This window comes from Oryx dammah, unplaced genomic scaffold, assembly GCF_014754425.2.
Source record: "Oryx dammah isolate SB20612 unplaced genomic scaffold, SCBI_Odam_1.1 HiC_scaffold_3, whole genome shotgun sequence".
Taxonomy (NCBI): Eukaryota; Metazoa; Chordata; class Mammalia; order Artiodactyla; family Bovidae; genus Oryx; species Oryx dammah.
In genome coordinates this window covers 17243781-17258883 of record NW_024070187.1, presented here as the reverse complement: position 1 = coordinate 17258883, position 15103 = coordinate 17243781, and the positions used below count along the sequence as shown (strand labels likewise).

Genomic DNA, 15103 nt, shown 5'->3' with positions numbered 1-15103 from the left:
TCACCATCTCCTGGAGTTCACTCAGACTCACGTCCATCGAGTCCGTGATGCCATCCAGCCATCTCATCCTGGGTCGTCCCTTTCTCCTCCTGCCCCCAATCTCTCCCAGCATCAGAGTCTTTTCCAATGAGTCAACTCTTTGCATGAGGTGGCCAAAGTACTGGGGCTTCAGCTTTAGCATCATTCCTTCCAAAGAAATCCCAGGGTTGATCTTCAGAATGGACTGGTTGGATCTCCTTGCAGTCCAGGGAAACTTCCAGAGTCTTCTCCAACACCACAGTTCAAACACATCAATTCTTTGGCGCTCAGCCTTCTTCACAGTCCAACTCTCACATCCATACACGACCACAGGAAAAACCATAGCCTTGACTAGACGGACCTTAGTCGGCAAAGTAATGTCTCTGATTTTGAATATACTATCTAGGTTGGTCATAACTTTTCTTCCAAGGAGTAAGCGTCTTTTAATTTTCATAGGATTGGTCTATGCTTATTTTAAGCAAATGTATGTATTTTTCTGATTTTTCTCTTTGCAAAAATGTACTTGTTTTCTTAATCTAGGAAACATAGGAGAAGCTGGACACAGGGGAAAAGTGAGGGCAAAGTGTGTCTAAAACAGGGATACTGTATTTTGACTGTCTTTAGATTTGTATCTAACGTAGTATATTTAGTAACTTTGCTCACTGGGCTAAAGAATGGTATTACGAAGCAAAGATTACAAGGTCTAGTCTCATAAATATTGGTATCACTGTGTTGCTTGGCCAACAAACTACATCTTTAAATAATAATAAAGAGCAGTGCTTGTACAGTCTTTTTAAATATTTCCTCCCCATTTAGGTCACCACAGAGCACCCTGTGTGATACAGTAGGTTCTCATTTGCTATCGATTTTATATATAGTAGCATATATATGTCAGCACCAGTCTCCTAATTGATCCCACCCTCGCCTTCCCTCCTTGGTAACTGTTAAGTTTGTTCTCTACATCTGTGACTGCGTTTCTGCTTTGAAAATAAGTTCACCTCTACCATTTTTCTAGATTTCACATATAAGCAGTATTACATGATATTTTCCTCTGACTTACTTCACTCTGACATACTCTATCCATCCATGTCTCTGCAAATGGCCCTATTTCACTCCTTATGGCTGAGCAATATTCCATTTTATATGTGTATCACGTCTTCTTTATCCATTCCTCTATCAGTGGACATTTAGGTGGCTTCCAAATCTTGGCTATTGTAAATTGCTGCAGTGGATATCAGGGTGTTCTTTCAAATTATGGATTTCTCCAGATATATGCCCAGGAGTGGGATTGCTGGGTCATATGTCCTGTGTGCCTAGTCAATCAGTCGTGTCCAACTCTTTGCGACCCCATGGACTGCAGCCCACCAGGCTCCTCTGTCCATGGGATTCTCCAGGCAAGACTACTGGAGTGGGTTGCCATGCCCTCCTCTCCAGGGAATCTTCCCAACCCAAGGATCAAACCCAAGTCTTCCACATTGCAGGGGAATTCTTTACCATCTGAGCCACCAGGGAAGCCCGCTGGTAGCTCTATTTTTAGTTTGTTTTTTTTTTTTAAGGAACTTCCACACTGTTCTCCATAGAGCTTGAATTCTTAACCACAAAACTACACTTTCTTTTTTTTTGCTATTTGTAAATTTATTTTTTAATTTAAATTTATTTTAATTGGAGCTAATTACTTTACAATATTGTATTGGTTTTGCCACACATCAACATGAATCCACCATGGGTGTACACGTGTTCCCAATCCTGAACCCCACTCCCTCCTCCCTCCCCGTACCATCCCTCTGGGTCATCCCAGTTCACCAGCCCCAAGCATCCTGTATCCTGCATCAAACCTAGACTGGCAATTTGTTTCACATATGATATTATACATGTTTCAATGCCATTCTCCCAAATCATCCCACCCTTGCCCTCTCCCACAGAGTCCAAAAGACTGTTCTATACATCTGTGTCTCTTTTGCTGTCTCACATACAGGGTTATCGTTACCATCTTTCTAAATTCCATATATATGCGTTAGTATACTGTATTGGTGTTTTTCTTTCTGGCTTACTTCATTCTGTATAATCGGCTCCAGTTTCATCCACCTCATTAGAACTGATTCAAATGTATTCTTTTTAATGGCTGAGGCCATGGTTTTTCCTGTGGTCATGTATGGATGTGAGAGTTGGACTGTGAAGAAGGCTAAGCGCCAAAGAATTGATGCGTTTGAACTGTGGTGTTGGAGAAGACTCTTGAGAGTCCCTTGGACTGCAAGGAGATCCAACCAGTCCATTCTGAAGATCAACCCTGGGATTTCTTTGGAAGGAATGATGCTAAAGCTGAAACTCCAGTACTTTGGCCACCTCATGCGAAGAGTTGACTCTTTGGAAAAGACTCTGATGCTGGGAGGGATTGGGGGCAGGAGGAGAAGGGGACGACAGAGGATGAGATGGCTGGATGGCATCACCGACTCAATGGACGTGAGTCTGAGTGAACTCTGGAGTTGGTGATGGACAGGGAGGCCTGGTGTGCTGCGATTCAAGGGGTCGCACTGAACTGAACTGAATACTCCATTGTGTATATGTACCACTGCTTTCTTATCCATTCATCTGCTGATGGACATCTAGGTTGCTTCCATGTCCTGGCTATTATAAACAGTGCTGCAGTCAACACTGGGGTACACGTCTCTTTCAATTCTGGTTTCCTCAGTGTGTATGCTCAGCAGTGGGATTGCTGGGTCATAAGGCAGTTCTATTTCGTTTTTAAAGGAATCTCCACACTGTTCTCCATAGTGGCTGTACTAGTTTGCTTTCCCACCAACAGTGTCAGAGGGTTACCTTTTCTCCTCACCCTCTCCAGCATTTATTGCTTATAGACTTTTGGATCGCAGCCATTTTGACTGGCGTGAAATGGTACCTCGTGGTTTTGATTTGCACTTCTGTGATAATGAGTGATGTTAAGCATCTTTGCATGTGTTTATTAGCCATCTGTATGTTCTTTTAAACTTAAGTCTACACATCTCCTAAATAACTTAACTTTTAACTTGCTTTTCACTGAAAACTCTCTTAATGGCTGCATAGCCCAAGTGCGTAGCCCACTGGAATTGCCCACAACTTATCAAAAGTCAAATTTGCTATAACTGCAAACCTAAGTAGAATATACAGATGTGCCTCTACATCACACAAAATAGCACTAGCCATACACTGAGGTTCAAAGTCATTCAGGGCAGACTCTGGGCAGTCAAGTGGTGAACCAGTCACAGGTCAGACAGAACTGTCTCTCCTTCATTTGGCTTTTTTCTTGAGGCTCCAACTGTGCAGCAAGGCTCCAGTTTACTTTTTAACAGATACTTTCTCTTGGGCAATAGAAGTGGTTATACTCTCAGACAGAATACTTCTCAGAGAGGACAAGTTAGAGCTGTTAGAAACACAGCAGAGAGCAAGCCAGTGTTCTAATTCATTTCAGTGGACATGTTTTCTTTTATAAATTGAAGTAGAGTAGATTTACAACGTTTCAGTTCAGTTCAGTCGCTCAGTCGTGTCCAACTCTTTGCGACCCCATGGACTGCAGCATGCCAGGTCTCCCTGTCCATCACCAACTCCCAGAATTGACTCAAACTCATGTCCATTGAGTCAGTGATGCCATCCAACCATCTCATCCTCTGTCGTCCCCTTCTCCTCCTGCCCCCAATCCCTCCCAGCATCAGGCTCTTTTCCAATGAGTCAGTTCTGCACATGAGGTGGCCAAAGTATTGGAGTTTCAGCTTTAGCATCAGTCCTTCCAATGAACACCCAGGACTGGTCTCCTTTAGGATGGACTGGTTGGATCTCCTTGCAGTCCAAGGGACTCTCGAGTCTTCTCCAACACCACAGTTTAAAAGCATCAATTCTTCGCCACTCAGCTTTCTTTATAGTCCAGCTCTCACAATGTTTCAGGTGTACAGCAAAGTGATTCAGTTATATACACATGTATATGTATCTATGGGCTTTTTTCAGATTCTTTTCTGTCATACGTTATAAGACATTGAATACAGTTCCCTGTAGTAATGTGTACCTGTTAATCCCCGATTCCCAATTTATTCCCTCCCGGACCACCCCCACCACCACCTTTCTTTTTCTGGTAACCATAATTTTTTAACAAATGTAGGTCATTACGGATGCTCAGTGCAGGTGCAGATCTGGGAGATAAAGGTCCGTGATGAGATTTTCCGTTTCTAATTTCAGCTCCTTGAATCCAGGCCTTAAACTCTGATGCCATTTTCCTATGAATCTGGTAAAATGGGAAATTAGGAAAAAAATGTTCCAGTCTCAACACACTCCTACTCAGTTATGGTCCTCAAGTACTTACCTTTAGGAAGCCCAGGTTTTACCTCAGTCCAGAAAGACTGACTTAGGTGGGCAGATTGTGTTTGGCACTACTTACATATAATTATATCCAGGGCAAGACTGTGTGGAGGAGGAAATGGAATCTACAGAAATACAAAGAGGCTTACAGACCCTCTAAGCAATATAGCCCACACATAAAAGCCCAGTGGGCAAATACTTCCTTACTTCATGAGCCAACTCAGCCCTGGATACATATGTGCTAATAAAAATATACCATATGTGGGAAGCATGACTTCTGAATTTTTCCTGATAAAGTATTCAAACGCTAACTTCCAAGAGATGCACATAATTGTTTTCCTCTTGGATGGAAATGAAATGCAAATCCATGGTCTTGATTATCAGAGTGGAATAGAGAATTGACAGATTTAAAACATTATACTTCTGCCAAGATGACTGCACTTTCTTTTACTTCCTTCAAGAAAAAAAAAAATAATTATTTTTCCATTCATTTTTCCAGCTGTAGATAAAAATGGCATTGAGATTTCCAAGACCACTTGGCAGGAGAGGCTTGGGATAAGGGTTGAAGGTTTTAAAGATTGGTTTGGGCTCATTTTTATGAACTGGAAAGGAAAAAATAAAATTTCTACATATATCATAACTGTAGCTTAAAGACACATATACCAACCTGTGGACTTGTAGAAATCACCGGGTACTTTTATCTTCTTCTCCATCTTTCCAGAACACACAGGTGGCTGGCCAATTCCAAGAACACAGTGTCCTAGAATCATGTTTTCATGATGTGCCTCTCTGGTGGGATGAGGTCAAATACCACAATGGGACTAATTCAGGAACATCAATTATATGATAGAACACAACTCACTCAGGAACAACAATTATATGATAGAACACAAAGCTACTTTTTCAACCACATTTTACCTTAATGCCGCTTTCTGTTCTTCATGTTCTCATCTTGATTTTATGAGTATATTTTTGTAATTTTTAAAGGGTACGTTTTCTGAGTGCCAAGAACTAAAATTCTTTCCTCTGTATTTACACGTTTAAAATATGTTAACAGTAGGGCTTCCCTGGCAGTCCAGCGGTTAGGTATCCTCCTGCCAATGCAAGGGACAGGGGTTTGATCCCACATGCTGCAGAGCAACGAAGTCCGAGTGCCTAGAGAAGCGCGAGCCTCAACCACTGAGCCCACGCACTGTAACTATGGAAGCTCATACACTCCAGAGCCCATGCTCCACAAGAGGGGCCACCACAATGAGAAGCTTGAGCTCTGCAACTAAAAGGAGCCCCCGCTCACCACAACTAGAGAAAGCCCATGCACAGCAATGAAGACCCAGCATAGTCAGAAGCAAAATAAAATAATAAACCTTTTTAAAAAAATTTAACAGTAAAAATCAACTTCAATTTAGCAGTATCAAGATTTTAATGTGAGATACACATTTTTTTTTTTCCACATGCCACCTGTTATGACCAGGGCTCTTGGTAAACAGAAACTCCAGACAATTTAAGCAGCAAAGGAATATATAGGAAAACTGTTGGGTATCTTACAGAACCGATGGAAAAGGCAAGAGAATAAGGCTTAGAAAATGGTCAGGAACGAGAAGTTAGAGGCAGAGGACTCAGCCAAGGCCATTCCACTGGAATATTTGAGAGCTGAATACCATGAGTGCCATCACCACTGGATACTCACTGCCCCCAGAATCTTGACTCCATCACTGCCACCATAAAACCATGACTCAGTATTCAGGACATTCTACAAAAGCAAACTGGATATGTTGTCCCCCACTCCAGATGAACTGACTGGCAAACTCTAACATCTCTCCATCGTGTCTCTACTACTAGGACCAGCATCTGAGGTATTTAAGAATATCAGAGAGATACTTGAGAAAAACAAGTTGAGGTTTTGGATGGATTGAGAATGCATCATTATTTTCCCACTTAAAAACTCACTATGAAACAGTACTTGGAACCAATTATTAGATGATTCCTTTCTCCATCAGAAACTTTTTCACATGAAGGATAAGTATGTGTAAACATAACAATATTTTTTAAAAATCACATAAATAAGAAGCCAAAAAGTTTAATTTTATTGAATCAAGAAAGTTCATTCAGAGTTTACATAGATATTAATACACTTTAGATTATAACAGTTAAGAGATCAATAGCTGAGGGGAAGGAAGAAAGCAGTTTATATTTTCACTGTAGGGAAAAAAAAATCTAATCGCTACAGATGTCTTATAAAATCCCCAAAGCAAGATCTAGCCAAGTTTATTATTTAGTGGATCTTTTTTTCTTTTTTCAAGAGATGAAAAGTGAGATTCAATGTGTATACTATTGGTTACAACTGACATAAGAGCTTGAAAAAATGACAAGACAGAGGCATAAATACAAAAAGACAAGGTTTTAAAACTGTACTGTAGGAATATAACTAGAATAAGTTGGAAAAGATACATTAAAACCAGGAGTGTGTTACACTAGTTCAGAACAGAACTCATAAGGCAGACCAAACTGATGCTGTTACTACTTAAGGAAAAGGGTCTGTTTTGGGGATGCATGTCTGGACAGATACCACCACAAAGAAATGCCAACAATAACTACGTGGTCCCCTCGTTACTCAGTGTGGTGTCAAAGGTGACTGACTAGGTGAACAGCTTACGCCTTCTCCAAGGATTTGTAGTACTCCATCAGCACATCCCAGGCCTTGGGAGCCATGAAACCTTCAGGAGGTTTCTGGCCTTCGCGGGCAAGTTTTCGCATTCGTGTTCCTGAAATAAATTCAAAGTCTTCATGGCTGAAAGGGAGAGAAAAAAGAAAATTATTTCACATTTTTAAAAACTTTGTAAATAGTGAAATTTTAAAAAAAGTCTGTTCCTTCTGTTCATGGTAGAGAAGCTTAATGAAAAAGATCTAGATGAAACGTAATACTTATAAACATCAACCTGATTTCAGGTTTGTCACAGAACAAAAAACATCACAGTATCAAAAATCACAAAATAAAACGATGATCACTTGGATTGCCCTTTTATTGTTGGTTTAGTCGCTAAGTCATGTCCAATGTTTGTGACCCCGTGGACTGTACTCTGCCAGGTTCCATTGTCTATGGGATTTCCCAGGCAAGAATACTGGAGTGGCTTGCCATTTCCTTCTCCAGGGGATCTTCCCAACCCAGGAATTGAACCTGGGTCTCTTGCATTGCAGGCAGATTCTTTACCAACTGAGCTACGAGGGAAGCCCTTTTATAACCATACATATTTCCTCCCCTCTTCCCCAATTCTTGGCAACTAAAAATTTAGAAATAAGAAATTTTTTTTTTTTAGAAAAACATCTAATTTAACTATCACCTATTGAAAAATTTTTAGACAGTCTGAATCTGAAAGGCAAAATGCATTTTGGAACAGTAAGAAAAAATTTGGAACTTGAGAAATAATAAAAAGTAAGTAACAATGATTAATATTATTCCATTGATAAGGTATTACACAAAGGCAGTGTTAGCTCTTTTCACTTTCATACCTTCAAAACACACAAAAGCCCTAAGACCATTAAGTACTGCACACTATGGCTAAGACACACAGTGTCTACTGGTAATTTCAACCTTTTCCCTCAAACAAGGGGACCGACTAGGCAGCAAACAAGAAGCCAGAGAGAGTTCTAGGTCATTCACCTCACCAGGTCACAAGCCCTGTTTACTCCTCATCAGTGACTGTATGCTTGTTCCTTTCCTACTTTGCTATTTGTGGAGTTAACTTGGGAATCAAGTGAAATCATAAACTCCCAAGTGGTCCTTGCTTCTACAGGTATGCCAGGTATGTTTTAACTAATCATTCAGTTTCTAGGGATCTGTGTAAAGGAAATAACTGGAGAGGCCTGCAAACATTATGCATAAAGATAGTTAAAGTTGTTTTAAATGTTGTAAATGATGACAGCTGAAGGTTTAAGTACACTATGTACATCCCTGAGTACAGTTACACAGTCATTAGAGTATACTTAAGAACAGTAAAAAAATTTAAGCGACAATTCATGAAAAAAGTAAAATTTTTGTTAAGGCCACAGAGGGGCTAAGGAAGATGACCATGACAGAGGAAAATCCATTGGATAAATGAATCAAAATTTAAATTGTCTTTAATAATTGTTTCAGTGGCATCACCGACTCAATGGACATGAGTTTGAGCAAACTCTGGAAGCTACTGAAGGACAGGAAGCCTGGCACGCTGCAACCCATGGGATGGCAAAGAGTCGAACACAACTAAGCAACTGAACAACAACAAAAGTGGATGAGGAGGAAAGAGATAAAGTGGTAAAGCGGCAGAGATACAGAGTGGAAAAAAGATTTTTCTTTTTTAAAGGAAAAGGGAGGTCTTACCATGTATATAGGCAGAAGAAAATAAGTGGCAAGAATGAGAAAAGGGAGGAGAATGAAAGCCAGGAGAGAGAAACAGCAAAGAAATGAAAGCTGGAGAAGAAAGTCTGGGATGAAGAACACAGAGAAAGAAGCTCTGACAAGGAGAGTGAAGAATGCGGAAAAGAAATGGTGATGATCCGTATTAGCAAGAGATGAGGTGGTTAATGCAAGATGGTCTCAACCTTCTCAATAAAGATGTAAGATCACCTCCTGAGAGGAACCCAGAACCTGTGTGGCAGGAACTGATAATAAGACCCATCAGTGCAGTTAAGTGACTTTATCTCCAAGCCAGAGAGGTTACCCCTCCAGGCAGAGCTTAGCAAAGCAGCACCTGGAGAGGAAGTCAAGGGCCGGCAGGGGTCCAGATCTCTCCAACTGTGTCCAGAAACACTCATTCCAATCCAATGTACAACTGATTAGTTTGGCTAACAATCATTTGACAAAAGTGGCTTGAACGTTTCTGTTCCTTAGAAGGTTCACTTAACAATTCCTTCCATAAGCCTCATTAAGGAAAATTATGACTCTAGATCTTTCTGGCCATGTCAGTTTAAAATTTTGATTTCAAAAAAGGAAACCCCATGTCTGTGTAGAAAGTGCCTGTTCCTGATGGCAATGAGAAAGAAAATGAGGGAGCAGCTTGCAGAACAACTCTGTCCTGACTTTGTGATTAAAGGAAAAAAGCCAGACCAATTAAAGTCCTTTCTTTCCTCATAATGCCAAAGAGTGAAATCCAGAAGTCGGCTTGCATTCCTTCTGAAATTGCACTTTAAAACCACAGTCCCTGGGTACCTCTTTTCCGACCCTATTTCACACTCCATCTGCCCCGCATGCCACAAGCATTTCTTCATCACATGAAATGGGAGTTTCTGCTTCCACAAGCTGGTGGTTCCACTCCACCCTGGCTACGGAAAACACATTTATTTCCTTCTGTTTCATACTTGTACTGGAGAAGGCAACGGCAACCCACTCCAGTACTCTTGCCTGGAAAATCCCATGGATGGAAGAGTCTGGCGGGTTGCAGTTCATGGGGTCGAGAAGAGTCGGACACGACTGAGCAACTTCACTTTCACTTTTTACTTTCATGCACTGGAGAAGGAAATGGCAACCCACTCCAGTGTTCTTGCCTGGAGAATCCCAGGGACGGGGGAGCCTGGTGGGCTGCCATCTGTGGGGTCGCACAGAGTTGGACATGACTGAAGCGACTTAGCGGCAGCAGCAGCATACTTGGACTTCGATCCATCACAAGAGGATTTTATTTTTTTATCAGAAATCAGGTGCAAAGACTTGACACAAGAGTCACTATCTGTAATCTAATCCCAGTTTTCACAATCACAGCTTTGAATGGACAGCTTTCTACAGAAAAAAAAAAAAGTAAAAACTGAGCTCTTCCAGGAATGACCTAAAAAGTAGCTCTGAACCCTACCTGTGAGTAATCGGGAATCTGCCAGAAGCAGGTCAAGCTACTAAACAAAGGACCTAAGGCTTTCACTGGGCTCCCCTAATAGCTCAACTGGTAAAGAATCTGCCCACAATGCAGGAGCCCAGGGTTTGATCCCTGGGTTGGGAAGATCCCCTGGAGGAGGGCGAAGCAATCCACTCCAGTATTTCTATCTGAAGAATCCTCTATGGACAGAGGAGCCTGGCGGGCTGCAGTCCCTGGGGTGGCAAAGAGTCAGACACGATGGAGCAACTAAGTACAGCACAGGCTTTCACTGCAAAGCAATTCCAGATAGCTCATCTGATTATACTCGGTAACGGATATCCGTGGCACCTGAAAAAAGAAACGCAGGTCTGTTTCTTTTTTTTTCCTTTTCAAAACCACTCGGTCACAGATTCTTAGAATCCACAGCTGACAGAACGCCTCCTCTAACACACACACACTCTCTCTCTCCCCCCAAAACAATAAAACACAAAACAAAAAACAACCGAAGGGGAAGGGGTTTTAGGACTCAAGGATGGAAAAGGCACACCAGCCATCATCAGACTATGGGGGACCCTGGGGCGCAGCATCTTGTCCCATATACGACACACTAACCTCACATGGCCAGCATCTTGACCGACTCTAAAGTACAACAACTCGTGGCCACGTGCTGAGATCTTAAATCTTTACAACCATCTGCTGTCTCTCACACATGTGACCATCAGAGCCACCAGCACAAGTTGTTCAGATAGACAAGAAGCTGGGGTCAGAGGGGGGCCTTTTGCATTTATCTTTCAAAAGTTCACATTCAATTCAACTGGCTTTTTAAAAAAATGCTAATTAGATGATAAGCAATCAGGGATGCAAAGAGAAGCTTCTCTGACAGAATTGAAGATGATGGTAGTAACTTATAAGTGAATCTCGTTAACTATTTGGGGGTAATTAACTTTCATCTAACTTGAAAGAAACTCATATATAAACAGTGTACATCAAAATACTAAGAATTCTCTTCAAATACATTATTTATTCAAAACCAGATAATTAGCTGTTTATGGACTTCTTTCCAGGAACCAAAAAGCACTGACATCATATGTGACAAATTTAATAATCTTTTATTTCCAAATCAAAGATCAACCGAAATACGTGAAAAATTTAATTATCTCAAACTAATTTACCCAAATCCTTAATTCATCATGTTTTCCTCACCTCAAAACTCTTTAAATAAAAGCTAGAGCACAACTCCTATCAGATATTCAGTCAAATAAGAAGTTTCCAGGGAATACCTACTTGTCTTTCTTCCAGTCTCCATGTTGCAAGCTGCCTAAACCATCATGTCATTAACTGTTGCCTGCACCAGGGCACACCTCCACACTGACTTCCCTCCCACCGTTCTCTCTTCTATACTGCTAGGTCATTTCTATACTTTTAAGTGCCAAGGAGTAGTTTCAAATGTGTCTGTGGTTTAATAAACACTGCAAGTATAGTTACTCTGTAATCCACGTCTGATAATTCTGGTATGTGAAGTCTTTGAAAACCTACTTGTGCTGAAGGTACTTTCCTTTTTTTTTTTTTCTTTTGTTGGTGCTATTTCCTTGTGCATTTTATCATTTTTTATTGAAACTGTCTATTAAGCCTGTATACTTATTTGTGGGAATAAGTTGAGGTGGAGGACAAGGGAGTAATAATCCAGTGAGAGTATATATTTACTTCTGCTGAACATTTAAGAGGCATGCCCAGTTAAGAACCACCAAAAACTGATTTCACGGCTTGAGGGTTTTTGGGTTGTTGATTTTTTCTGATATAATCCAGGTAATATGAGGGCTTCCCTGGTGGCTCAGTGGTAAAGAACCCACCTGCCAATGTAGGAGACAGGGCTTTGGTACCTGACCCCCTGGAGGGGGAAATGGCAACCCACTCCGGTATTCTTGCCTGGGAAATCCCAGGTACAGAGCAGCCGGGCGGGCCACAGTCCATGTTACAAGAGAGTCAGACATGACTTAGTGCCTAAACAACAGCAACAACAAGGTAATCTGCATTTGGCCCATGTGAGCAGGCCTGAGCTTTGGAGCCTAGAGCTCAGTGATCTGCTCAGACTCTCAGGGTACAGGAATGGGTGGGGTTCACTTCACTTCTCTCTAAACACCTAAGGTGGGAGGGAGCACCAGCTTAAAGGGAGTGCCTCCTGCTTGACTCCCCGCCCTGGTCAGGACCTCGGAAATCAACACTCAAGTTCCCTAGGTTCACCAGGGCAAAAGCAACTTCAACACTCAAGTTAACAGAAGTCCTAACTTTCACTTAATAGTTTACCCTTACAGTCCTTATCATCTTATCAGTGCTATAATACTTTTCTGAAAACATTTTCCTTTAACCAGAATTTTTAGTTAATTTCTTAGGAGAATCAGTCAGTATAATCCAATTTACCTAATTACCCAAAACTTGAACTTCCCAGTATCTAATGTTCACCCTAACAATACTATCTTTTAAAAATCTATTCCAGTTTGTACCTTTCAAAGAACTGCTTTATCTTGTCCCTATCTCATCCTGCTCCTTTCACTCCCTTCTCCTATCCACCCTGGCCTTCTTCCCAAGCCCCCTGGGTCTTCTCACCTCAGCACCTTTGCAAGTGCTTATCTCTTTGTCCAGAATGCTATTCAGTTCAGTTCAGTCACTCAGTCCTGTCCAACTCTTTGCGACCCCATGGACCGCAGCACGCCAGGCCTCCCTGTCCATCACCAACTCCTGGAGTTTACCCAAACTCATGTCCATTGAATCTGTGATGCCATCCAACCATCTCATCCTCTGTCGTCCCCTTCTTCTCCTTCCCTCAATCTTTCCCACGACCAGAGTATTTTCAAATGAGTCAGCTCTTTGCATCAGGTGGTCAAAGTATTGGAGTTTCAGTTTTAGCATCAGTCCTTCCAATGAACACCCAGGACTGGTCTCCTTTAGGATGGGCTCGGTGGATCTCCTTGCAGTCCAAGGGACTCTCAAGAGTCTTCTCCAACACCACACTTCAAAAGCATCAATTCTTCGGTGCTCAGCTTTCTTCACAGTCCAACTCTCACATCCATACACGACTTCTGGAAAAACCATAGCCTTGACTAGATGGACCTTTGTTGACAAAGTAATGCCTCTGCTTTTCAATATGCTGTCTAGGTTGGTCATAACTTTCCTTTCAAGGAGTAAGCATCTTTTAATTTCATGGCTGCAGTCACCATCTGCAGGGATTTTGGAGCCCCCCAAAATAAAGTCTGACATTGTTTCCACTGTTTCCCCATCTATTTCCCATGAAGTGATGGGACCGGATGCCATGATCTTCGTTTTCTGAATGTTGAGCTTTAAGCCAACTTTTTCACTCTCCTCTTTCACTTTCATCAAGAGGCTCTTTAGTTCTTCTTCACTTTCTGCCATAAGGGTGGTGTCATCTGCATATCTGAGGTTATTAATATTTCTCCCGGAAATCTTGATTCCAGTTTGTGCTTCTTCCAGCCCAGCATTTCTCATGATGTACTCTGCATAGAAGTTAAACAAGCAGGGTGACAATATACAGCCTGGACGTACTCCTTTTCCTATTTGGAACCAGTCTGTTGTTCCATGTCCAGTTCTAACTGTTGCTTCCTGACCTGCATACAGGTTTCTCAAGAGGCAGGTCAGGTAATCTGGTATTTCCATCTCTTTCAGAATTTTCCAGTTTATTGTGATCCACACAGTCAAAGGCTTTGGCACAGTCTATTATGTCCTTCTTTATCAAGATGCCTATTCATCTTTTGGAACTCAGCCCAAATGTCACCTACTCCAGGAACCCATCCGTGATAACCCAGACTTGGTCAGATAAGTGTTAGCTGAGCTTGCCGGCTAACAAAGCAAAGCTTACCAGCTTCTGCAAAGCACATGGGACCCTTAGTTAACTGTGTTGTTAGTGGTTTATGGTCTGTCTTCTCCAGAATGTAAGTCCTATATCTGTTAAGCCAACAAACAAGCTTGTTTCCAACCACAGTGCCCACACTTAGCAAGGGCATGTATGTAGTAAAGATCAATATGTAGTTAATAAATAAATAAAAGAACAGCAAAGTTGGAAAGTTTTATCCTAATTTCAATGTAAATGTTGACTTTAAAACAAGATACAGTGTATATAAAATATATAATTTGACTTTCAAAAGTATACATAGTACTGTCATTAATTATGATTCAAAGGTATAGTAAGATTTTAAATGAAACCTTATCTGTTAATGGTTATGCAATAACTCCCTATGCAATAAAATAATATTTATCATTATTGTCTAATAATAAGTACTTTAACAGAAATACTTATGTGTGGCGAAGACTTCAGTTCAGTTCAGTCACTCAGTCGTGTCTGACTCTTTGTGACCCCATGAATCGCAGCACGCCAGGCCTCCCTGTCCATCACCAGCTCCCGGAGTTCACTCAAACTCACGTCCATCGAGTCAGTGATGTCATCCAGCCATCTCATCCTCTGTCGTCCCCTTCTCCTCCTGCCCCCAATCCCTCCCAGCATCAGAGGCTTTTCCAGTGAGTCAACTCTTCGCATGAAGTGGCCAAAGTACTGGAGTTTCAGCTTTAGCATCAGTCCTTCCAAAGAACACCCAGGGGTTATCTCCTTCAGAATGGACTGGTTGGATCTCCTTGCAGTCCAAGGGACTCTCAAGAGTCTTCTCCAATATCACACAGCAAGAAAGAAAAAAGAATTCACACAAGAAATATTTCAGAGGTCAACATGACAAGACTTGGGTGTAAAGAGTGAGGTGAAAGAATAAAGGACTCCAAACATTCTATATAAGAAGAAGAACAAGTAACTATGGAAATTTAGGATTTAGAGATACATGAAGGGAAAAGTAAAGCTGCTTCTGGACATTTTAAATAACATCATGCAATCTAAGCAGAAATACCTATTAGTGCGTAGACAGGATTCTAAGATGGCCTTTATG

General features: G+C 41.4%; 1 protein-coding gene across 1 annotated transcript in view; it reads right to left on the bottom strand.

Annotated features, from left to right (window-relative positions):
* Window positions 1-6402: 6402 nt before the first annotated feature.
* PAPSS1 (3'-phosphoadenosine 5'-phosphosulfate synthase 1) overlaps window positions 6403-15103 on the bottom strand; it is a 108754-nt gene continuing 100053 nt past the window's right edge. Inside the window, exon 12 of the mRNA XM_040237511.1 lies at window positions 6403-7129. Coding sequence (XP_040093445.1) covers window positions 6991-7129 — 139 coding nt within the window. The 3' untranslated portion in view covers window positions 6403-6990. The remainder of the gene's footprint in view (window positions 7130-15103) is intronic.